Source organism: Perissodus microlepis, chromosome 10, assembly GCF_051167445.1.
Source record: "Perissodus microlepis isolate ML-2025 ecotype Zambia chromosome 10, ASM5116744v1, whole genome shotgun sequence".
In the NCBI taxonomy this organism is placed as follows: domain Eukaryota; kingdom Metazoa; phylum Chordata; class Actinopteri; order Cichliformes; family Cichlidae; genus Perissodus; species Perissodus microlepis.
In genome coordinates this window covers 27,740,094-27,766,873 of record NC_140470.1, presented here as the reverse complement: position 1 = coordinate 27,766,873, position 26,780 = coordinate 27,740,094, and the positions used below count along the sequence as shown (strand labels likewise).

The window sequence follows — 26,780 nt, the reverse complement described above, 5'->3', positions numbered from 1 at the left end:
ATTTCTCCATTACTTTCTGCAAGAGAACTGCCTTTCCTACAAACTGCATTTTTTTTTGAAGTAAACCCAATAAAACACCTTCATACTGAAGGCAGAAAGTGCATTTTCATGACTCTCTGAAAAGTGCATGAGTGTGCAGAGAGCATGACTGCACAGTTTGTTGAACTGATTTGCTGGAGGCCTGAGCTGCACCCTGGGGTGTGCAGAGCAGCAGCGTTAGATAAGAAAGAATCCATTATCACACATCATCTGTGGGCAAGTTAGCAACAACAGTGTGTTTGAGGATATTAACAATGAAGGGCGATCACATCCGCTCCACTCAACACTTAAAAGCTTCCCATTTCTCATTTGGGCAGAGACAGTTAAGTAATGAAGCAGATTCTGGGAAAGCTTTTCTACATTACCGCTCTCATGTTTTCTTAAAGTGCGAGAATATTTGTCTGAACCAGTGACATCTAGTGATGTGTAAACGTTTTGGACATACTGGATGTTGCATTTCTACAGAGCCTAACTGGTAACACGGGTGGAAAATCTCAGTAGAAATTAGTTCAGTCAACGTGTTTGTGAGGCCACAATATGCAGAATATCTGCAGGGCTGTTATTACTCATTAAGCAGGGATGAAAGTTGGAAAACGTGCCGTGGAAGCTTTGACCCAAACAGATCTCGTTCACAGGGACCCTGCAGTTTTAAGTAAACAAAGGAAATACACTCGATATAACAAGTCATATCTATCACTTATTTAATTCAAATGTGTGCGAACGCCTCTTTACATGTATGCAGACATAGTTCGATGCAGAGGCTACCCAATCATGTGATCAGTGATGATTCTCAGGCAGAATAGGGAAAAGGATGAGTTGCTGCTTTAACTGGAGGAGTTTAAGTATCTCCCAGGGTGTTCCTCACAAGTGAGGGAGGGATGGAGCAGGTAAGCAGCAGACTGATGGGTGTAGCATTGATGAAGATGTGTTGTGGTGAAGAGAGAGCAGAATAAAGGCAAAGATGTCAGTTGATTCAGTTACACCTGTAGCCACAAGCAATGGATACTGAAGGAATCAGATAGTGGATAAGATTCCTCTTACAGGTGGCTGGGCTCTCACTTACTGAGAGGGGCAAAAAAAAGGCCAGTAACCACTGGGTAATTAATATATAATGCAACAGCACAAGCATAAACGCCGGTTACAATGTCGGGCGCTTACGTTGGTTACATCGTAGGCTCTACAAAGACAACCCAGAGTTTGTTTAATATACAGCACCATGAGGTGACTATTCGCAGAAAAAATTAGTCAATCACTGACCGACCGAGATGTTCCTCAGGGCTCAATAGATTCATACCAAAAATTTCCCCTATAATTGTAATGTCTGTTTAATTACCCAAGAAAATTATACAGAGAGCAATAAGTGTTAAGAGATGTAACTGCCAGCTCTGCAAACCACCTGTAAACCACCTCAGTGTTGTAAAATCAAAGATGCAGTTGGGGTTCTTCTCGTCATCGCACTCACAGGATTGAATAAAGAGGCTAAAAGCTTCAGGCTCACAACTGCTGGCCATGCTGCTGTTGCCCTGGTAACAGATGAGAGAGCTGATGGGACTGGGCATATAGAAATACAGATGTATAAGATTTATTTGGTCAACGGGGCGTCTACAGGTATACAGAAGTTAAATTTAGGACTTTTTTGGATCTTGTACATGAACAGACAAACACGTATGAAACTGACTTTCTGTGGATCTGTGAATGAATATTAATCAACTACAGCGACAGCAACAGTGAGTATGGGTGCCCTGGATTGAGCAGGTGCACGGTGCTAAACTGTTAAAAACTGTGTTTCACAGTTTCATTGCCGGTTATTTCTCCTCCCGCTGTGGCAAGTCATCCAAACATCAAAGCAGTGCTGATGCAAAGCTGCACCACCTGCACACAGATGGTGCCCATTTTATCACACAGGATGTCAGCACCTTCACATGTATCAACACACTACTGTTCGGAAGTACTAAACTTCCTTTCCACTGAGCCAATGCACTACACCGAGGAAGACGGCCTTAATAATTACACAGTAACAACATTTTTGGTGGTGACACTAAATAATTTGAATAACTAGCTTCACCTAAGGCCACCAGTTGCCTTGTTCACAGTAGACCTTTCATCTTTCTTATAATAATCACCTAAATCAGGGTCACTAGTTTTTAATTACTTCGGCGAGTTCCTGTTTCCAAAAGTTGCTTTCTGAAGATATTATTAACTTATATTAATACGTATTTATTGAGTAGATCCATAATTTAAATTTAATAATTTGCTTTACTTTTTATACATTTTCTTTCTCCCACTATTCTGAGTGGTAGCCTGTAACCTCTGAGTAGAGCCCTTTGCTCTCACATTGCAGGTTTACTTGTGGTTCCAATGGTGTTTACCTTATAATACAAAGTATCTAAAAGTGACTGCTGTTGTGATTTGATCCTACTGAATACTTTCCGAGTTGCTCCGGAGGAGATATCGGGGAAAAGCCAAGAGTAGGAGTTAAGAAGATAAACTGTTCCAGCCATTGTTAGCTGAGAAAATGGGTCCTTTTACAGTAAGACGGATGGAGAGCTAACACTGTCAGCGTGTCTGATGTGTTTCATGGAGATGTTGCTAAACTCACACTTCCTGGACAAACATGTGACTGTACCTGGCTTCAGGGCTTTTTTCGGGTGGACAGCGATGTTAATTTGAGCGATGAAGCAGACGTCACCTGTGGCTATGGTGAAAGCCTGTGGATAATGAGTGGATCTGACAACCCTCTGCACAACGCTCTCTTCTCTTTCCCCTCACCCCTCTAGATGGCTACCCTTCCTTGAGCGTGCGTCGTGTCATCTTTGAAGTCTCAAAAAGACAAAAAAAACAAAACAAACAGCAGCTACGTGTACGCTGATTGCTGACTGGCTGAAAAGTTGGCTTGAACGGGAAAGAGATTAAAAGTGTTGTTCACCACAAAGAGGAAGAAGTGAGGAAAACCCCACCAATAAGCTCAGACAGAAGGTGCAGTGGGAAGTTTTTGCTAGAAAGAAATTCTTAATCTATTATGACTTAATCTAAAGTTATGTTTTTGGCACTGCCTCCAGCTGACCTCACACAGCCACCACATGTCGACGTGTGTTTACAAAGCTCGGCACAGCACCAGTGCCGTGCTGGGACCACTAAACTGAAGAACTTGCTTGAGCTGTTTTAGATTTTTCTTGAGTATGACAGCTGGGATAGCCTCCATCTCTGCTCCGTTGGCTTTGTCTGTGAGAAATAATCCGCCAGACCTCACACCAAATTTATCCAGCGAATGAACAAACATAGCTAAAAGCAACTCAAATAAATCCCATTAGACTCCAAACGAATGATTTTTCTACAGTAATTATTCTAATGTCATCAACTCTGACTTGAGTATGACACACTGGAATAAAAAGTGGGGGTTTAAAGTCTTTAAATCCACACGGACATCAGAACCAAGAGAACACATGGTCCTGACCTTAGCAGCGGTTTCCTCGTTTCCTGCTTTGACTGAATCTTCCAAATTCTGCTTCTCCGTCATCGTCCTCTCCAGCTGATCGTTAGCCTGACGTAGCATCACCTGCAGCTTCTTCACCTGTAGGACAGTAAGAATTGAGAACCCCTCTGATGAACATTGCAAGTCAAACCTTAAATATCTGCTTGATGTGATTAAAAAAAGCAATGGCATGAAAAAGAAAAACCCGAACCTGATCTCTCGTCTCAGCCTCCTGTCCTTGGATGGCCTGAAGCTGCTTCTCATAGTTTGAGCACATGTCGCACCTTCGTCCGAGCTTCCTGCCAGCATTTTTCAACTGGCGACAGATAAACAAGAAACCCATGTGATAAAAAAAACTACTTAATACTCAATAACGATGCTCAGCTCTAGGATGTAACAAATTAAGACTTTGTTATGACTGAAAATATGAAAAAATGAGTCTTGCAGATTTCACAGAGGGAAAGCGCTAAGTGGAGAAGGCTCATCTCCTGATATCCGTCAGGATGCTTCAGTCGGAAGCTGTTTTCAGCTACTCCCTTATTCACGAGGGGTCGCTTCACGGCTGGTAGCTTTCATGTATGACTTGGCAGATTTTTACACCACATGGCCTTCAATGCCCAAAGGGATCTGCCAGGGATCTTTCACTCGTTAGGCGGCTGTGTAAACGACTGCACTATTGAGCCACAACAGACTAAAAAACTTAATTAAGACCATTAAAAATATATCAAGCAGGTGACATGGCCACACTACTCATCTGATATTTGCTGTTCTTGTTTTATTACTACATTATGTCAGCCATGTTCACTGTGTTTAGTGTTTATTATATTTCATTATCACTATCATTTTACTTTAAACCACTTTAAGCTTTCCCAACTTTGGGGAAAATTTTGAAGAAAAAGGAGGAAAATGTGTTTTCTTTTCTAAATGCTGGTAAATAAAAATGAGAAACACTCAAAATTGCATTACAACGTGCATATGCTGCTCTAATGTCGAGGTACAAAGAAGAACTAGTCAGGAAGTAAAGATCCCAAAGCGAAGTAAAAACCTTATGCGCTGTAAAAATGTTACGTCCAGTCATAACCATTAAACCCTTTGAACCACCTTTGACCCCTGCAGCGTTCAGACCATTAAAGCTGTTGTAAAGCCTTGGTGAAGCACCTCTTGCTGTAGCAGGTTCCACTCGCTGTCACTGACGAGCCGGTAGCCGGCAGGCGGTAAGTAAGCGGTGTCTGGGGCGTGAGAGATGCTGGACAACAGCGACGCCGTCTCCTCCTGCTCCGGGGTCATGGCTTTGATCGCCTTCTCCTGGTCTTTAGTCAACAGGAAGTGACTTGTCGGCAGCTTGATTGAGCTGATTGAAGCAGTCTCTCCAAAACTACTGTCCGTCACCCCGCTGTCGGCCCCAACCAAGGGCCCAAAGTCCGACTCGTCTAAGTGGCCTGCTGATTTGGCCTTGTGGTTCTGGCCGCCAAGACCCTGCTGGATGGACAGCGAGGAACCGAGGCTGTCTGTGGACTGAACTCGCCGCAGGTTGTCCTTGTAAGGGTCCATGGGGCTGCCCGTCACCACATCAGTGTCTAAGGAGTGCATAGAGCCGTGGGCGCTGTGGTTCACATGGGGCTGGAGGAAAAAGCGGAAAAAGGCATCCTCAGGAAAATCTTTTCAGGAAAAAAATCTTTCATAGTATCAGATTTATTTAATAAGTGGGATGAAGCTGGGCAGACAATATTTTTTAATTCAACTTTTAAATATATAATTTACAGTAACACTCGCCAGAGTGTTCACACTTCTACTGTAAAGCCAGTGGTTAATGTGTTAGTCTCCCGAGTCTCTCACAGCGTGGGCCTCTCAGCGCCCACATCCGCACCCAAAGACCTTTCTACATGGTGGCTGCTGGCTAGCAAAAACAACATGATCCCCGACCGCCTCCACCTCTTTTGACCCACATTTATTTATTCATTTTCATTTGAATAATAACTCAAGTTCAAGGAAATCCCCTGTAAAAATGCTGCCATTTTTAAAGTTCATTGTTACATGTGCCCAAGTCTGCCACATATTCAGCATCTGGTCATTTTCTATCATTGTTATTAACCTGCTTTTCTTCTCTGGTTCGTTCTTAATGCCATTTGGCATTGGACGATCACTTGCGTGCATATAAAGCTATAATCATTTTTCTTCTGTAGCTTTGCTGCTTATTAATTATTCACTTTTTAAGGGGGTTTTATTGGTTTAGTTTCCCAGTGCAAGATGAAGTGAGAAACCTGATGATCAGAGGTGTGATCTTCCTCTTTTGTTTGTTTTTGCCAGCATTTCCTGTTCCGAAATTTGTGTTCGGCTTTACAAATTAAAAATAAACCAAAAAAAATTAAGTTCCTTGAACAGCAGCAATGTGGCATTCCACATGCTGAGCAGTTTGGGAAGTAAATAAATAATCATGTTGGAAAAACATGAGACTATTGACAACATCATGATTTTAAAATCTGATTTTTGAGTGGCCTTACAACACGGACCAGTCAACTGGCACTTTATCCACCGACAGCTCCAACAATATAAAGATGGCTCAGATGCTGATTTTTATCACGATTCTGTCCTGATTCTGCTGCCAAGTTAATACCATTTTCTTCAAGATCAGCCAGGCTGCAATGCGTAAAACGTTACTAATGCGAAGACAAGTTTCCCGACAACCTGACAGGTCTTTGGAAAATGAGCTCAAGCTGCTCAAACTTTAAACAGTGATCATAAATTTCTGACATCCAACAGATTCTCTCCAAAAGCAGATCAACTATTTATCACAACTCTCGAAAACTGCAAAACGAAATCCAGATTCAAACTTATTCCAGTGTCTGCACAGCTGATGTAGGTCGAAGGCATAAAACCATGACATCGTTACAACAAGACTTACAGCATGTCTCAGTAAACATGTTTTTCAGAAACGGGGATGACTGAAATCGTGCAATCAGATCAAATATTTACACTGAGATTAAACTGAATCATAAATGTATATTTCTCAGAAGATATTGTTGCCATTTTTCCCCAATTTAGGACCGATAGAGACACAACACATAACCTGGTACTTGAATGTGAAGATGGCTCAAAGCGAATATATTACAGACTGCTCAGTGGGGATGTATCAGATTACTCTCTGCTCTTACCTCCTCGACGCTGAGGCCGAGGAATAAGTCCTCCAAAGGCTCGGTGTTGTCTCCTCCGTTGTCCTCCTGCAGGTCCTTCACTTGACTCAGGCGCTCCTTTTCGTCATCCTCCTTGGATGGAGAGACAAAATGTTTGGTCACATTTTGTTTTACATCGATTAAATTCCCACTCAGTGGACACTTAAATAGATACTCCTTTAAAATCTTAGATTCTACCTTAATAAATAAAATAATACTGAGTTTTACTGACATCATCATCACATTTTATTGTTATAAGGATATATTTGTTTCCCTAGCACAGTCCTAAATCCTATAGTGTACTACACATGACCACCACAGCCCGGTACGCAGCTAGTCTTTTATGTTGTGCCAAAAGCAGCTCAGTTTTACCAAAGTGTGGACTCCACTACCTCTTTGTCAACAACACGGTGCCCGTGATGGCGCACAACCACTTCTGCTTTTGTGCGTCATGGTGGACAGAATCTGAGACACGATAGTGAATTTGTTCCTACGGCAACTCGCAACAGTGTTGGCTCAGCAGCTTTGTGGCGTCCTGCCCGTGTAACGTTTTTGTCACCAAAGCCATTTTTCTAGTTGAAACACATGCAACTGGTTCTAGATCTATCTGGACTATTCCTGCTTTAGTGACAAAGGGCACAGAGTGAGGTGAGACATTTAACAGACGCTTGATTTTAAACGTGGAAGCTGCAAGTCGGAGCCAGCTCCTGACCAAGAGCATCCTCAAAACCTTACATCAGCATCCACCCAAACTGCCCTAAACTATTAAAGATGGACTGTTATGATCACTCCCAGTTCCATGTTTTAATTACTGGAGTAGCTTTGCATGATGTAGTACTGGTATTTGGTGCAGACGCTCAGTTTATCTTCTCTCTGAAACAAACTGCCTGAAACTGAGTGTTTAGAGCAATCTGAGCCTCATTATTTGAAATGTTGGCCATGCTTAACATCAGCATGCAGATTTAAAAATGTATATATTTAACAGAAAATAAGGAAACACATAAAAGACCTCCTTTAAAAGGTCGTGATTTTGGCTTTTTTCAGTCTTCTGATCCACAGTTTGTGAACACTCTTGTTCTTGGCAACTTTTTCTGGCCTGTTTGGCCTTTCCCCACTTCCACAGCAGATAAACCCAATAATTCTATTAACTCTAACCACTGCAAAGACGATTATGCTTCCCAAGTGGAAAGCCAAGCCTCTTTAAACTGTCTGCAGAGCTGACACTGTTGTTAGGTTATGTTATGTACCTGGTCTTTCCTCTTCATCTCCTCCACCTGGCGGAGCTGTTCTGATGACAGCACGCTCTCGATCCTCTGCATGTCCCTCATAAGGAGGCGGTGAGACTCCAGGAACTGGTCGTTGGCTCGCTGCCATGTGTGCTTCAGCTGGTTGTGCTGCTGCCGCTCCAACTCCAGCTTGTGACAGACTGAGGTCATAAACAGCAGAGAGAAAGGCGAAAGACAAAGTTGGAGCTGCAGACTAAACATGAACACACACACGCACGTCCTCCATGGAGTCTGCAGCTATACAGAAGTCATATACAAAACATTTAAAACCCTTTTACTGGCGCTTTAAATCAAATTTAAGACCAAATTTGCAATGGAAATGCAAACTGGCATCAGTTCAAAATGAACACAATGGTAAAAGGAGCTTGTGAACGTTTATTAATGTGAAAAGCAAACAAAGGAACACCTTTAAGCTACAACACAGTTTGCTCTGCAAGCATTTCCAAGCACCAGCTTTAACCAGAGAGAGTAATCATAACTCTCAAGCAACAACAACGAGCAGCCTGGCTAGAAAACCTTTCTGCTTCATCATGTTCAGGGTTTCCATCGTTGTACTGCAAGCACTAAATCATGGTTGTCTAACAAGCAGTCCAGGGGCCAGAACCGGCCTATAAGAGGATCAGAGTTGGCCTTCCAGCTGGATGGCCTTGCTAAGTGTGAAAGTTGCAGTGAAGTTATGAATAAGATAAATTATTGGAGTCATCCAAAAACTCTGCATGGGAAGGTTTTCCACTTTTCCACTTCATCTCTCAGTTGTAATGTGCACATACTTAGAGCAGAGTCACTGAATGTGGAAAAGCTGAAATATATTACTGCGGTTTATTTTTCTAGGGACATCTCAGGCTATTTATCATTTTTTATAAAGTGGATGACTCAAACATTTTTGAATATTGTTCTTTACGGTAAAAGGAGGAAAAATTAAGAGAGTGGTTTTGTCACCTCTGTCATCAACATGACTGCTCGCTGAATATGAGCACTGGGGAAGTTTGTATTTTTTTAGACATAGCATAACAACTCATATTCACTTGCCACTTCATTAGGTACACCTGTTCAACTGTTTGTTAATGAAAATATCTAATCAGCCAATCACACTGTAGTAATTAAATGCATGTAGGCATGCGGACATGGTCAAGATGATCAGCTGAAGTTGAAGCTGAGCATCAGAATAAGGAAGGAAGCTGGCTTAAGTGACTCTGAACCAGATGGGCTGCTCTGAGTACTTGAGAAACTGCTGATCTGCTGGGATTTTTCCCACACAACCATCTTTAGGCTGAAAGAAAATTGTGCAGAAAACAGATATCCAGTGAGTGGTAGTCCTCGGGGCAAAAATATGGGAAAAAACAAAAAACAGATTGCTTCAAGTTGGTAGGAAAGCAACAGTAACTCAAATAACCACTTGTTACAACCAAGGTATGCAGAAATGCATCTCTGAATGCACAATAAATCTGGAGCATTGAAGCAGATGATCTACAGCAGCAGAAGATGCCACTGCGTGCCTCTCTGAGGAACCTGAGGCTAAAATTCACATGCCTCACCTAAATTGGACCAAGAAGATGGGAGAATGTTGGCTGGTCTGTTGAGATTCGATTTCTGCTGCGACATTTTGATGTTTGGGTCAGGATTTGTAGGAAACAACATGAGGCATGGATGCATCCTGCCTTGTATTAACAGTTGAGGTTGTTAGTGGTGTAATGGTGTGGGGGATATTTTCTGAGCATCATTTAAACACCATTGCTGACCATGTTTATCCCTTTTTGACCATACTGTACCCATTACACATGGTAATGCAGTGAACTTAAAGTAAGTTCGCTGTACTCAAATGAGCTTCACAGTCACCAGCTCTCAATCCAACAGAGCATCTTTGGGATGCGGTGGAATGAGAAATTACCATCTTGGATGTGCAGCAGCTTTGTGATGCTATCATGTCGATATGGACTGAAATCTCTCAGGAGTGTTTCCAACACTGTGTTGCTCTCTGCCACCAAGAATTAAGGCAGTTCTGAAGACAAAAGGGCGTCCACCCCAGAAATAACAAGACGTTCCTAATGAAGTGTCCAGTGAGTGTAGGTTATTAGGCTACAGCTACTGTTTTACATATATAAAAACACATTGACAGAGACAGTCGAACTATTATTTTAACCAGGCAAAGTTCATGAATTTCTTTAAGTTGTCCAGCTGATATGTCCAGACTCGCACGCTCACTAATTACAGCAGACTAAATCATTCAGCGCTGTTTTTGAGAGAGGTTAATCGTGATTCGGTGCTTTGCTGCTGGAGTTTAGCTCATTTCCAGAAAAGCACGTTTGTCTTAACGATGCAGTCGCGACTACAGCGGCACTGCATGCAGAAAAATAGGCATGAAAAAACAAAAAAAACAAAACACGTTTCCAAAGTTATTCTAAAATAATCAACTTTTTTTGAAAGCCTTTTATTAGTAAAGTGTTTTCAGAACATTTTAATGACTGGGGGCCACCCTGCCTTTAGCAATACAAGGACCTCTGAGATAAGCTGTTGTGTGACTGCTGGCACGAACAGCAGTGATATGACTTCACAAAGCATCTAATTTTTTTAATTCATCAAGCAATTTCCACAAGAAATTACCGTCATGAAGCTCCTTCCGTAGTTTCTCCGCATCCTCCTGCAAGACGGACTTCTGCGTGTTCAGCACAGCGACATACATCTCCAGGTCCGTACGACACGACTTCTCAGCCTCCAGAACGTGATTGAGCTCCTTGACCTGTGAAAGACAACGAGAAAAATAATTTATACGATTGAGAGCACATAAAAAAAATCCTGGAATATAAACAGGAGCTGAGAGTCTGATAATCTAAGGTTACAACAATTTTAGCTGAACACCAGAAATCAGCTAAAAAGTTACTTACATGAAGTCTCAAAACTTCACTACTTAAAGTGATTTATCAAGAAACTGTGCCTCATTTTTTATTTGTTTTAATCCTTTGTTATATTTTATTCATGATTATGTTTCTTCATTAATCTGTGGGTTCATTTATGTAATCTTCTCTGTAAAGCACTCTGAATTACCAAATTGAAATAAATGAATTCACTCAGCTCCATGATGACGGCCCGTTTTGTCAGAACAAATTCAAATCTACAAACTGAAGCTTACTGTTGTCAGCGGACATATCCAGCAGATATGGAGCTTAATTTCTTCAACTGGGTGAGAAACGTGTTGGTTTTTCAGCATTCTCACCCCCCTTTCAAACATTTTCGAAAGCTATAGGGATTTTTCTTTTTTCTTTTTTTGTCCTGAATCAGTAACTTCTGTTCCCTGAATTTCTGTGACAGATGTGAGAAGAGTAAAGCTTGGATGAGCCACAGAGACACAACAGCTGCATCAACGGGAGGTAACACAGGCTCAAATAAACTGGAATGACATCGTCCGACCATAAGAAGCTGAAATACACCATAGACTCAGTGGAAATTGCAGAGCCAGTGATAAGTAAGAGAACAGCAGTCATACAGCAACCACAGCCAAGCCTGTGTATGAAAATTTCAACTGGCAGTTGTTGGGGGGGGGTTCACACCTTTGACTGCTGAGTACTTATTACAGGTGCTGTACAATTTCATTTCTCTTTTTGCTACTGTATACTAAATAAAAATCTCACTTTTTATGTGAGTGCAAATTAGGGACCCTCCAAGGTAAAAACGAAAGAAAACACCAATCAAAATCAATTAGTCTGAAAACACTGAGAAAAGACGAGGTCAAACACTGCCCACATAAAAATTAGCCATTAAGACAATTAATCAAAAGCGTCACTAATCAAACAGTCTTTTAAATGTCGCTGAAATTTGTGATGCCATGTATACGATAGCACACACGCACACAATCCATTACTGTTTTTTATATAAAAATAATAATAGTTTGGCCTAGGGTAGTCAACATTAGCACGACCTACATCACTTTACTGCAGCACCAGTGGGTGGCTGTGGCTCAGGTGGTAGAGCAGATCAGCTACTGATCTGAAGGTTGGTGGTTCAATCCTTGGCTTCCCCAGCCTGCATGCCAAATATCCTTGGGCAAGATACTAACCCCGAGTTGCCCTCCGATGCGTTCATCGGAGTAAACTACATTCACTACTGTGAATGTAGTTTAGGTTGCACTTGAGTTTAGAAGTGCTTGTATGAGTGGGTGTGAATGAGGCATGTTGTATAGAGCGCTTTGAGTACTCCGGGAGAGTAGAAAAGCGCTATATAAGAATCAGTCCATTTACCGCCCTGATTTGCACAGCTGTCCTCAGGTTTAAAGTATGAATGATTCTTTTAATCACAGAGTATTTCTATTGCTCAATCAATTAATCAACTGGCCAATATTGAAAACAGTGAAGAACACACTCAATACTGAATACTGAAGATAAACTGGTTTAAAAAGCAAGCTGTGCTTATGACATAATAAGCCATTTCAAATTAAATTCACTTACAGAGTGCTTAATAAGATGTCCAGCTAAGCACATGCAGAGTTTACTTAAAGCAACAATTATCTGTTATCTTACCAAACCAAAGTCTGTGCTTTTTTTCCCCCCAAAAGTTATTTAAAAATTATTTCACAGCTTAAAAATAAACAGTTATTAATGTCTTTATTACAATTTTTGTGATTCTCCCCTTTATGAGGGACTGAAACCTATTTAAATAAAAACAAAAACGCAAAAGCATCAATTTCTTGCTGACTAACCTTCGAGGCCTCCAACTCCTTCACCTTCTCCTCGGCTGTGGCCAGTTTGGCCTTCAGGGCTGCGATCTCGTGCTCCATAGGCATCACTACTGAACGCAGCTTCTCTGCATCCTCCTGGGCCTTCAAAATAATTTGCATAAGATAATTATAAATGTGCACACATGGAAACATCTGGAAACATTATTTCCTTTAAACAGCAGATCATTAGTTAGATCTGTAGATGTAGATGATAAAAAAAAGAACCAGAGATGGAGTGTTGAGAGGCTGGATGATTATTTTTTTTAGTTTTTGTTGTTATTTTGATACATTTTTGTTCAATTTGGTAAATCATGAACCTGAAAATCATCAAAGCATCTCCTAAAAAGAGCTGCCAGTTGGTACAATTCCTGGTTCTCAGAACAAGTCAGTAAATGACAAACAAACCAACTTTAAAACATGCACTTTCCCACTGTGGTCTTCTAATGGCATATTGTTTTTATTAAGCTTTTTATTTAACCAGGATAATAAGAGTCTGGAGATTAAAAATCTGATCCAACCAGATGATCAACAATTCAAAGATTTGCATGTTCCTGCAGCTATGAGCTCCTCAGATGATCACGACTCCCAGGTTGGGATGTTATTCTTCTGAAGTCACAAAGATTTGTTGATTAATTTGGACATTACAAATATGATAACATATATTTTAATGTTAAAAAAAAAAAGATTTGAAACACAAACAAAACCTTGTTACAATAAATGAAGAATTATTACCAACTCTTCACCTCAATGACTGAACTCACATCGCTGGGAGATATTTATCAGATTTCACAGCTTCCTCTGCAGCTACAAATGGCTTAATAAAACTTCTTCTCACTTTAAATCACAACAGCAGCACAGATCTTGATTACAGAGCTCTTCTTAAAAATGTTTCCCTGTCTTAATTAAGATGTCTCTTAGAACGTGGGTGAGGGAGAGGGCCAGCAGTCCTCACTCCATTTTTACTAAGCATGGGCAGATCTTTAAGACAGCCAGTCAAAACTGCAGCATGTGAAAATAATGCTACCGTTTGGATGAATTTTTCTTCCTGGCAATGAAACAGTTAAAAATACATCTGACAACAAATAACACACAGTCCCAGCCATGAGCAGTGTGAAACTTGAAAGCTCTGATATGAATTTTGAAATTGGCCTGCAAGACTCAGTATTGCTTAAGACACAGGAAGGAGTCCAGCTGGCCGAAGCATCTGGGACATTGCGTTCTGTTCTCTGGTATCCATCTTGCATTTTTTTTTTTTTTTTTTTGGAGGGGGGGGGGGGGACTTGAGAGGAAGCAAACAAACTTCAGAAAGTTAAGATTCCATATTAGCAGAAAATAACAACTCTCTATTTAAGGGAGTACACAAAACTTTGAAAAATGCACGTAGCAGTCATACTTTCTTCATTTCATCCTCCAGGTTCTCCTCCTCCTGACCCTCGGAGAGCCGGCGCCTCAGCTCGCCCAGCTCCCTCTCCACCGCCTCGCGATACTGGTTCCACTGGGCACGCTCCTGCTCCAGGCGTTGGTGGAACTGGACCTCATACTCACACACCGTGTCTGCACGAGGAGAGGAAGCAGGCGATGAAACCGAACAATAGCACATCCATATCGAGTCATGCAGTCAAGCGTGAATACATAAAAACAGGAACAATATTTCTGATATAGGTGGGGGATAATTTTCATTTTATCATTTTATCATTTCATGACAAACAAGTAGACAACAGATTTTTAGGGTTGCATTTATTTTTTAAAATCAGTTAATCTTTCAACTATTTTCTTGGTTTACTGTCTTACACTAGTTAAAATTTGCTTACAAAAAGTCTATAATACCCTTGTTTTGTACAACTCATTTCAAACTGGTTTCTTGAACTTGACAGGGAGTTCACCATACTCAAATGACCTCTGCAGTCACCAGGTCTCAGTCCAATAGAGGACTTTTGGGATGCGGTGGGCATTCACATCCGGGATGTGCAGCCGACAAATCTGCAGCAACTGTGTGATAGCACGTGAATGATCTCCTTTTTACCTACATGTTTAATAGAAATTTTATCATCTAGCCAAGATTCCCTCCATGCCGAAAAAATCTTTTCGCTACAGTCCTCTGATCTGACACTGGCCTGGATCAGAGGGCTCAGTGTGAGTATGAGCCAGCAGATGAAGACACTACACTACACACAAGCATCACAGGTAGTTCTCACTGTGAAGTTGAGATAAGTGAGTAAAAGAAAAATGTCTCAATCTGAAGAGACAATATTCATATTTGGTTGAATTTATATGGAATGACTCAACTGTTAAATGATTGTTATATGACAATGTCTGTAATACTGTAGTTATTAGAAGTTTTAAGTGTAACCTTTCTAAATTTGTTAATAGCGCACTAAAAATTAACAAATTATGTGTAAATAACATCCTTTTTCTTAGAGTAGCGTCCCCAACACTGTCTGAACATCACTTCCTGTAGTTTCAGGAGTTGTTAGTGCACAGACTGGTCATGCTTCCAGTGTGAATGCAGAGCAATGATGACATGATGAAAGACAGGAGGAGATTTCTGATTGGTTTTTACTACTGATGTGCAAATTTGGTTCTATGAGGTGCAATGTCATCATATTTGTTGAATTTTTTTTTGTAAGGACTACCCGGGGTGTTCTTCAGTAAGACACAAGGAACATCAACAGAGGCAGTTACACCTTACTATGACACCTGATTATGCCTACATAACTTTTACAGCCACTTTTAAGGCCACCAGACTCCTTTACAAAAAGTGGAACTTCGCTTGACAGAAAACGAAAACCAGAATACAACTTTCTGGTTTTACCTCATTGATTCAAATGTCAAAAGACACATAAGAAATCAAGGAAATCAGCTGTGGAGCAACAAATTAAGTGAGCTGAGATGTTAAATTACTGCTGTAATCCAAGGAGACTGAACAGTATAACAGTTCCCCCTCAGAGAGAGCTGTCTGGCAGCATAAAGATAAAAAATATTTTTTAATCAATAGTTACTTATTCACATTTGTTTGTGTTATGGTTTCACTGCGACCTCACAGTTAATGTAGTGAACAAACAGCTGAGACAGCAAGCCTAGTCTAACTGGTTTGTCTGCCTGTGTACAGATGAGCTGCACACATACCACTTCAGTCAGGCTGAGGCGACAGATGAGTTGAAATTGTATGCAGTGTATGGATTGTGTGTGTGTGTGTGTGTGTGTAGTCTGTGTTTCATAGAAACCCTGGCAGCTTGGGTAACATTAGAAAAGAACACCAAATTTATGGTTGTGTGTCTTAGAATTATTCCAAATAAAGTTTGAAAATGAGTTTCCCAGTATAGCGTGTTAAAGTATGGGAAAAACCCTGGAACAACCAGAGTGATGGAGTGTAGTGGTTTAAAATATTCATCTAGAAATGCAAAGGTCCCTAGTTCAGTTCCAGGGGTTGACACAAATCCTCTGGGTATTGCATCAGTAAGGGCACTGGTTATAAAAATCTGCTCGTGAATTAGCAGCTTTTATACGCCACTCTCTTCATGCCTTTACAAATCAAATGATCATTATCTACCTGAAGCCTCGGTCCCTCCCTCTTTAATTACATTAAGCACACCTGGCATAAGTATTCACTGTTTTCACAGTTAACAGCTTTCATTCACACTTTACTGCTGCACAGACAATCACAGGACAGCTTCATTCATAATCACAAATATTCAGAGGATCTACTGGAGCTTATTTCAGCATGTTGATAGTACTGTTCTTGTTCAATTTACTTTAAAATCAAACAAACTTTCAGTGCATCTCACATTGGATCCATCTCGGCGCTAAATTAAAAGCTCTATTGAAGTACAACTAGATGTTCCTCAAATTACATGTTTTTTTGGTGTGTACAATGGATTATAGGAACTTGCCTCACTATTAATGACATTTTGATACTTCTGCAGCAGTAACAATTACTGAAAATGAACTGTTAAAAAGGTTAAACATGTATCAATATTACATTGTATTAAAAGATCTATTCCAACATACGTATAATGAATATTTTCAACATTTTTTTATGTTTTAAATCAGTAAAAATCAACAAGTGCTAAAAACAAGAAAACTGGATTAAATCAATTAGATTTACTTCACAACTAAAGAAAAAAGTCGTGTCAAAGATTAAAACGAAAATGTAAATATTCCACAAAACTTTAGGAGTGCTTCTTGTGACCAACAGCACATCGAGACTGTGTTTAAGCATTGATTATATCATCTAATTTTAATTTTGGAGCAGCGGTTAATAACCCCACTGTGACTGCACTACAATCAGGTCATGTTATTCTACATTCATCTTTATTCCTATTACATGCACAGCTCTCATGCACGGGTTGGTCCCTGCACGTTGCAGATATGCTCACTTTAATTTGTTTGAGATATGATCGTAAAATGTCAAAGTCTGACTAAAAGGTGTCTGATGTACCACCAAAGATCACGCTCTAGAACAGGGGTGGGGGAACTCCAGGCCTCGAGGGCCGGTGTCCTGCAGGTTTTAGATGTGACAATGATCCAATCACAGCTGATTTAAATGGCCAAATTACTTCCTCAGCATGTCTTGAAGTTCTCCAGAGGCCTGGTAATGAACTAAACACTTAGGTGTGTTGACCCAGGGTGATATCTAAAACCTGCAGGACACTGCAGGTGGTTTACAACAGGGATGCTGGTTTTAATACTCTCAGTGGAAGTCTTGTGTGTGGCCTTGTACTTGTTCCTCTAGTCCAGCTGGTGAGTAAAAATTGTTTTAGTATGGCCAAAAAAAGATTTGCTTTCAATGCTGTCTGAGCCAGCATAACATGGCATACACGTGAATCATGAACTTGTGGTAGAAGTCCATGTTGACAATCTGAACTTAGAGGATGAATTCACAGAGCATAACGTGATGAACGTTTTTAAAAAACGAACAAGTAGTTTGCAAACTGTGGACTGGTTGACTGAAAATCACAGAGTCATAGGGGGAGACCGAGTCACTTTGAAACATAAGTTGATCCCAGGCTGCACAGCGCCAAGTGGACTTCCAGGGATTGATCTATGAATAGAAGCTGCACTGGAAGCCAAACAGACATGAAGGGGACCTTGAAGGTGAAATCAACAAGCTTTAAATCAGGTAGAGCTTTTGTTTTTGTTTTTTGGACCTGCCTTCAGAAATGTTTTGATCACACCACTTAAATGTAAACAATCTTTTAGAGAATATATTCATAGTGTTATCAATCTAAGTAAATACCCTCCCAAATAATAAGCAAAAGAGCAATGATATTAGGAATAGAGGTTTTCACTGCTCACATAGCGTCAGGCTCCATTTACCTTTCATTATGGCCTGCAGGGAGGCCACCTCCTCCTGCCATTGGCTGCGGACCTGGTCGATGGCTTCCTGTTTGGTGTTTTCCGACACGGTGGCCACAGCTTTGATGGTCTCTATCTCAGCCCGGGCCTGAGAGAGCTGGGTCTGGACGGAGCTCAGCTCGGAATGGGCGTCCTCCAGTGCAGCTGTCTGCCTCTTCAGCTCCTCTGGAGAGAGGTGAGACATGAAATGAATGATGGGAGGAGAGAGGAAAAATGCACAATGTGACACTTGTGTATTTCAGACTTTTTTCTTTATTCAGCACAATTTATTACAGAAAAAAAATGTTTATATATTTGAAAAGAAGTCCTCTTTCTACTGTGCGAGCCTTGGAGTCATTTACAAGGCCTGTTTAGTCTCTCTGTGGGGAATTTCAAAGAATCTCCCACTGTGCCAGCTAGCAGGCAACCAGGCAGTGTTGCACCTCAGCATGCACGAGTTCAATTCAAACAGACAGTTTAAAAGGCCAAAGATGCTCCACAGCTATGTCCAACAAGACACTTTACATTGTGTAGAGTTTTATGACCATCCACACCTTCCTTGGAGAGGTAAAGCTCTTTGAACTTGGCCCGCTTCTGGTTGAACTCCACCTCCAGCTGCTGCTTGAGTTTGATGAACTCGGCCCTCTCCTGCTCCAGAGCTGCCACTCGCTGCTGTAGCACCGCTGAATGATAATGAAGGAGGAAAAAAACAAAACAAAATTAGCTGCTGATTACATGTAGCTGAAAAGAAATCATTCAAGTCAAAGGGCAAACATCCACAAAAATCAGTGCACTCATTACGTCGTTTATCTCATTACTAAGGACTCAAATCAGAGGGTGAATAAAAGCTAACAAGCCCTAAAATGATATGAATACAAATTATTATTGATGCTTTTGGGATAAATGTGGTTCTTAGAAATTATGACAACTTTCAATTTTATGATTAAATATATCTAATATAATAAAACCAATAAGTACAACGATTAAATCACTGAATTCCTTGTATGGTTCAGCCATAATGTTACGCAAATGTTAAATGTAATTAGGCTGAAACATGTGTTATTACATCCAGTACTATCTAATCTACTGATCATTAATGTAATAATGTGACAAAACAGTACAGAACTCACAAAATGTCTCTGGATAGCGATACAGAAATGAAAACATTAACAAATAATTTATTATTACGAAGTAGCAAATCTGCAAAATTTGGGAACTTGAACTGGAGACTACTTTTTACTTTAAAAGTTCTAAATAGTGATTTTTGCAGATTCATTTATTAATATAAGAGAGCTCATGTGGTTTCATGTGGTCAGTTACTTAACTTTTATTATACCAGCAAGTTTCAGCTCGTGACACCTTTAAAAACAGAGTAAAGTCCACCAATGGCCCCTTTTACAAGGCTGTCAACAGTCAGCTAAATGGAAACTTTTTCTTAGATAATTTTAAATAACTTCTAGAGATATCATATGTAGAAGCTCATAAGAGAAGTGTGAGGAAAAATAAATATAATGTATGTGGCATTAGTCATTTATAAACATTTCATAAACAATCACATTTACTGATTGTTTTTAACCTTTTAACCTTTTTAACTTTCCACGTGACCATCACCAATTTGACTGAAAAAAAATCCAGGGGAAAGATACACTTCTTAAATGAAATGATGAAATATTTCAGATCATTACTGTCACAAGTTTTGTAGTAACGTTTTAAAATTTTCATATGGAGAAAGCTACTTACTATTTTGGGGGGTAAGGATCTAAAACTATAGCTTTATGAATATGGACTATCACGATACTGTGGACAAATAAGTATTTAAAAAAATGTATATGTAGAAAATATTTAGAAAATTTTGAATGTCATGTTAACAAAAACTTGGTTCTTTCTAATAATAATAATAATGAGTGGTGTCATCCCCGTTTTTCAGATAAATCTGGTTCTTATTAATTATGAAAAACATCTTCACATCATTTTATCATTTAATATATCTAGTATAATAAAACCGATAAGTACGCCCCTTAAAGATTATTTTAGAAAAACATCTAAAAACAGACTCACCATTATTACTTACACACTTGCATTTAATGAACCATCTTGACGAACACCCACATTTAAACTAAAAACAGCACATCTTATTACATGTGTGCTACAATGCAAAGTGGATCTACTAAAGCACAAAACCTTCAGCGTAACATATTTTACTCCATTATTAAACTTTAACTCAAACTTGACAAGATCTTCAAATGCTTTTTTATTGTTGCCATCACCTCACCAAGCACAGCTACGTGCAGTGTAAGATATTTTAGCCATCCACTGAACTGCTGGGACGATTTTCATGATTGACATCCCTTATTTCAACTTTTTAACTGTTATTCAGTTTATAAGTTTGGCCCTCAAGGATTTATCCACATAAAAACATCAACAAAATAAAGGCAATATTTGTTGGGAAAACACAAAATAGCATAAAAAGCTGTCACAAATCAATACTTAATTGCAGCCTTTTTGATTTTACCAAGTCTGTTATGGCTAATTATTTGAAATGTGGATTTATCTGAATCATAAAAGGTAAAAAACAAACATGGATAACTCCCAGAAAAATCTAAGTAGACGTGACCTCAATGACCTGTAACCCGCTCTATCGTATGGTAAACCATTATCGATATTTGTTAAAAATCTTGCTCTGCTTAACTCGGATGAGCTGGATATTGAAGCGTTACAAACACATGCTGCCATCAGTAAAGTTGCAAAGTGCAGTCTTGTGGGCAAACTATCCAACATCGAGATGCAGAACCTACTTAAAGGGCCTTTCTCCTCTCTCCTTTGTCGTGTTTGTTTAGCCAGCCATTATAAATAGGTCAATACTAATATCAGCTGATAAATTGTGCCCACCAATATATCAGTCAGGCGACGCATAAAATGAAGTATAAAAACCTCCCGCCAGCAAACACAACCAGACACTGGTTTTCCTACGGTCCTACATTTTCCTACTTCTTCATCTCTTATTTAAAACCGCAGCGATACAGATAAAATCCTTAAAGCCAGACAGCCAAACGGAAACATTTACGAGCAGCCGGACGGTTCAGCTCAATTCCACCATGGTCATGTGACAGCCAAACAAAAGGAAACACTAACTCCATCGCCACATATTCATAGGTTTGTGTTGTATTTAAGCACAGCGTATATCAAGCTCCTTTTCTCACACTTACCTCAGCTCAAAAGCTCGGCATCTTTTCCTTCTTGGTATTAAAATAAATGCTGACTGCTCTGGTGTGTAACCGATCACGTCAGGAAGCCACAAAGATCACATGATAGAGCGCATAAAGAAAGTCAGTAATTAACCAATTTAACAGCAACGCCAGTTCATGATGATGCAAATATAACAGAGGCTCAACCTCACAGCAGCGTTTTTGCCTTTGCTTGATAAAACAGTGACCGTTTGAGACAGGAAAGTGGGGACAGAGTGAGGGAAGGCACACAGCAGAGGGCCCTGGGTTGGACTCAAACACCAAGCCTAGCGGCATAAGATCATCTGCCGAACAAGGTGAGTTAAACCGACGCCCGGCAACAGATTACTATTGTAAAAAGGAAGCACACCCACTTTAAATTCTAAGAGATTAACAACAGCATGTGACATATCACACCGTTTCTCTATCTATTTGTTTAAAAGTAAGCCAAAAATGCAGAAGCAGGCCTCAGATAGCACCTTAAATGTTAAAGTTCATAATAACATAATTAGAAAAAAACGGGCCAAATATGGCTTAATTGAAAGGGCTGCCAGTAGAAAGTGTCTTCTCACCAAGAAAAAAAAACAAACATGGCAGAACGGCAAAGTTGTATCTGACCAAACGACAAGACTTCTGGAAATCTGTCCAAGGTTAATAGGACTAAAGTGGAGATGTCCAGTTTCATTTTCAACAGTTTCACAGTCAGGTCCACACCTTGCTTGTCACATCCATGTTCAAAATGCCAAGAAAGCAAAGGCAAAAATGATCAAGGCTTCATAACCAGATCCCACACAGAAGGTGGTTGATATCATGTGACACCGCAAAGGAAGGAGTGTTTAAGAAGCAAGTCTTGATGCAGGGGTATTGGAAAAAAGTGACATTTAATAACAAAAAATGTAATAACACATTACAGGAAGCTGAAATAAAGACAAAAGACAGCCTTGCAGCAATCCACCACTTCATCTATTTCGTATGTCTCTCCAGCCCAGGGATGGGCAACTCCAGGCCTCGAGGGCTGGTGTCCCTGCAGGTTTTAGATGTGTCCTTGAACCAACACAGCTGATTTAAATGGCTAAATTAGCTCCTGCAGTTCTCCAGAGGCCTGGTAACGAACTAATCATGTGATTCAGGTGTGTTGACCCAAGGTGAGATCTAAAACCTGCAGGACACCGGCCCTCGGGGCCTGGAATTGCCCACCCCTGCTCCAGCCTCACCTGCATCCTCCTGAATCAGCACAGGTAAACAGGGTGGTAACTTCCTAACCTGTGCTGAGTAACCCAAAATATAAACACACATAAGGCTATAATCCTAGTTCCTGCTGACATACAACTTAAGTTTTCACAGTACTCTAAGCAGTTCTGTGAAAACCTAAGTTTGTCCTTACTGCTCCACAAGTTTAACAGGGTAAGTAGTAGCCAAGTACCGCTAATCAAATGCAGTTGTTTAATTGATCAGCAGCATGTGTGACAACTTCTATAAAAGACTTGGCCGTTTGCTGGTCTGTGGTGTTCAGGTGTGTGTTAATGCCATGACATTCCAAGGAGTGGACGTCCCAGCAAATTCACCAAACGTCAAATGGTGGTGCATTTCTCAGAGAAACTGCAAAAACACCCAAGAAATACATCTCAGACTACAGGGCTCAGTTAGCATGTTAAATGTTAATTTATAACACTACAATTAGAAAAAGACTGAAGAGGTATGGCTTGTTTAGAAGGGTTGCCAGGAGAAAGTCTCTTCTTAGGTTTGCAAAGCTGCAAGAACAATGTCCTTTGGACATACGAGATCAATGTGGAGGTGTCTGACCACAATGAAGGTGTCCGACCGTAATGAACAGCGCCACATCACGCCACATTACGGTGATGGAGGGGTGATGATTTGGGCTTGCAATCCACCATGATAATCCAGTTTTCTCTGTATTCTAGAGTCAGATGTGATGGCATCTAGCTGAAAGTTCAAACTTGACTTAACTTTCCTGCAACAGGAAAATGATCCCAAAAAAGCAGCAAGTCTATAAGAGAATGGCTGAAAAAGAAAATAATCAAGGTGCTGCAACGGTCCAGACCTCACAATGAAATGCATTGAATTAATTCCAGCCACCTCAATTCCAACCTCAATGGACTGACGCAACATTGAAAAGGAGAGTGGACCAAAATTCCTCCACACCACAGTCAGAGACTGATACAGTGATACCAAAAACAATTACTTCACGTTAATGCTGCTAAAGGTTGTTCTGCAAGCTACTGAATCAGAGTGTGTACTCAGTTTTCCACACACTGATTCTGCATTTATACTGTTTCTTTCAAATAAACATGATTTGATGTCACATGATTATATTTAAACAATTCTAGAACAAAATAATTGCTAAACCTTTAAAACAAAACTGAGTAAATGCTATCTGTCCTTGACTCACCCCTTGCATACAGTTAGAAAACAGGGCTTCCCTTCATATTTTAACTATCCAGACTGTTTAAATGTTAATTTCATGTGAAAATATTGTCTGGTGGGGAAAAAAACTAATCATTAGTGAGCCAGTCTGCTTCACAGGTGAACTGATCAGTAGAAACACTGTCATTGGCCAGTCAACTTGCCAAATGTACATTTTTACTGTTCCCATTCCACTAAGCCATTATATTGAACCCTGATACACTTCCACAAAACTTTCTATTATCTTACCCACACTAGTAAACCAGTTAAAGTCACCCCAGGCGACCCACATTGGCGGTCAAAGCTATTTTATACCAGATTCAAGTTAAACAGGGCCTGCATTTTCAGAAGTAAGTAATTCCCTCAAACCTCACGACTGAATGAAGGTAGGCCCGTTACTAATTACTGTTTCAAATATTCAAAGCCTCCTCTTTTACTCACTGCAGGCAGCGCTTTGCACTTTGAACAGACACCGTCTCTTCTCTGGCTGCTTTTAATATATATTAAGATAAAAATCAAACCGCCACGAAGCAGTTTCTTTCAGTCTATTTTACCACCACCCTTTGTAACCCACTCCCACAGCAACTTTTGCTCAACAGGTGCCATTGTCAAAAAGTAATGACATTTGTATGACTGCTCAGCTCAAAGCAGCACCATTACTAACACCTGGCTCTCCAAAAATCTACAGGTATCTGCAGCTCAGTGGGTGTCTTTGCTGCGTGTCTTTCTCTCTCTCTTTGCCTAAAGTCAAATGCCAAAAAAATAATATTGAAAAAAAAAAACAGCTTTGTTGAGAAGTCATTAACACAACCAAAGCAATACCAACAACACAATTTTGCATCACACCAGATGATGCCGAATACAAAGTGCTTGTACGCCAGCGAATATGCAAGACCTTCCCATTATTTGTAGAGGTGCATGTGTGCCAAATTAAATAATAAATAAAAGAGCCACCTTTTTTTCCAGAGGCTACATTTATGGGTCGTCACAGGAGATCAACTGCCCCCATCTCACCCAGCCCCTAGTACTCTGCTCTGTTACACCAACACTCTTCATGTCCTCCCTCAGTACATCCATGAAACATCTCTTTTTGTCAGTCAGCATGGTCATCTTGTAAATCTTCCCCTTCGCTCTTGCTTTTATCCTTCTGTCAAAATTCACTCCCACCCTCGTCTCCATCGGCACCACCCTTGTTGCACTCTCATCTTCATCTCTCTTGTGTACTTCCTCATTGTTTTGGATTGTTGATTCCAGGTAAACTCCTCGACCGCCACTATTTCTACTTGTTGCATTTTCATTGTTACACCTGTCTCCCTCTCATTCACATACAATTTCTATTCCTGTTCTCTCCAGAGCATACCTCCACCTCTCCAGGCTCTGTTCCACCCGCACCCTATTCTCCTTACAGATCACTATGTGGATCTGTGGCAAACATCACAGTCCATTGAAAATCCTGCCTGACCTCATCTGTCAACCTGTCCATAATCAGAAGCAGCTCAGAGCATAGCCCTGATGTAATCCCACCTTGAACCCATCTGTCACTCCTACCACACACCTCACCAAGTGCCATCTTAAAACATTATGTACAGGTCTATTTATATGGCATAAAAACAAAGGTAACCACTAGGAGATGCTCCCATCCCTCAATCTCTAATGTGTGTGTGGATTTGTGACAGACTCTCAAGCTACAGAGTGTCTGTAATATTACCTCCGAGGACGCATAAAGCTTAAATTGTTTTGCATGTATTACCGTTGTCGCAGTCTATTTTGTTTAACATAAACCTGGACTGGAATTCTTCACACAGTTTGTAGAAAGTGGGAGCCCCACGTTCAGCTCCTGAAGCTCCAGATGCTCTCAATGCCGCCTCTGGGTCCCTGGACCTCGGCTTGATAACCAAAGGGAAAGCCTCCTGCAGGATTTGTCAGTATCCCGTGCACACCACAGAGCACGGCCACCGATGCGACCCATATGACTGACCCTGTCAGTGCAGGGCCGGACTGCCAGAGGCCAGAGCCGACCTTTAGATCAAATTAGTCAGACTAGCCAGAGCTAGGAGCTAACCAGCTAGGTGTAACATTACTAAAGAGACAACCACGTTAGCTTGGATATGTCACACATGCACCTCATGTTCAGCTATACAGAGCTTCAGTAAGTTTCCACAAATTTGTGAACCACTGCGCAATGTTAAATGCCCAGCATGAGGCAGTGACACGTCGCATTGAGGATGCTAACTAGCTAATGTTGCCAGTGATGCAGAGGCCGTCGCTGGCTTCGCTGCTCCCAGCCCCTCAACACACCCACCACAAACCGCCAAAGACACAAGAAATTTACCGTCATGTTGGGACGACTGAGGGGATCCCGAGGCCTCCGAGGCCATGGTTTCCTGAGGGGGGCGTGAGGCAATTAGCAGGGCGGTGAGATCAGAGCTAGGAGCGTCCAAGAAAACAAGCTAACATCACAACTAATGTCAAGCTAGCGACGAAAGAGTGCGACTTCTGGTTTGTCTTTCAAAATAAAATCAACACTTGTGAACGCTCCAAAAGGCCTGCGTTTATTCGTAATGTAAACCAACATAGAAAGAAATACAAGACAAAATAATCATATATCTACTTATTTCGAAAATTACTTTCATATCTGTCCACCACTTAGCAGTTTTGTGCTAATATTTTGAAGGCACAGAGTCATTTTCCTATAAGTAAACAGCGTTAGTTTCCCAATTCCGGTTTCACCTTTTTAAAATAAAATCGACTTGATTTTTTCCCCCCAAACTAAATCTCGCTTTCAGCAATTAATTCTTAACAGAAAACAAAAGAGATATTTATCAACAGGTGATATAAATCCCAATTATTGTGAATGTGCAGCTGCACAGGAAAACACCTCCCTAAAGATTACACTATGATAAACTGCTGTAAAGTCATGATTTATAAGAGGAACTGAAAATGTGAGAGACCTACACAAGAGTCCAGTGTTCAGTGCTGACACTGGCAATGTTTTCTTGTAGTTTAAGGAATATGTACTAAAAATGTTCATTTGAACCTCTTTAAAATATCAAAAATCTGTGATGACATTTCTATTCCGACCAAATAAATAAAACAAAAACAATTTTCTCCAACTGAAGTATT

General features: G+C 40.5%; 1 protein-coding gene across 1 annotated transcript in view; it reads right to left on the bottom strand.

The window, feature by feature from the left end:
- rabep1 (rabaptin, RAB GTPase binding effector protein 1) overlaps positions 1-26,144 on the bottom strand; it is a 43,890-nt gene extending 17,746 nt beyond the window's left edge. Inside the window, exons 1-11 of the mRNA XM_084940899.1 lie at positions 25,990-26,144; positions 18,564-18,692; positions 17,992-18,195; positions 14,069-14,229; positions 12,658-12,777; positions 10,569-10,704; positions 7,929-8,107; positions 6,664-6,774; positions 4,670-5,131; positions 3,723-3,827; positions 3,494-3,610 (exon numbers count right to left, since the gene is read on the bottom strand). Of these exons, the coding sequence (XP_084797025.1) occupies positions 3,494-3,610; positions 3,723-3,827; positions 4,670-5,131; positions 6,664-6,774; positions 7,929-8,107; positions 10,569-10,704; positions 12,658-12,777; positions 14,069-14,229; positions 17,992-18,195; positions 18,564-18,692; positions 25,990-26,035 (1,770 nt within the window). The 5' untranslated portion in view covers positions 26,036-26,144. The remainder of the gene's footprint in view (positions 1-3,493; positions 3,611-3,722; positions 3,828-4,669; positions 5,132-6,663; positions 6,775-7,928; positions 8,108-10,568; positions 10,705-12,657; positions 12,778-14,068; positions 14,230-17,991; positions 18,196-18,563; positions 18,693-25,989) is intronic.
- Between the last annotated feature and the right edge of the window lie 636 nt (positions 26,145-26,780).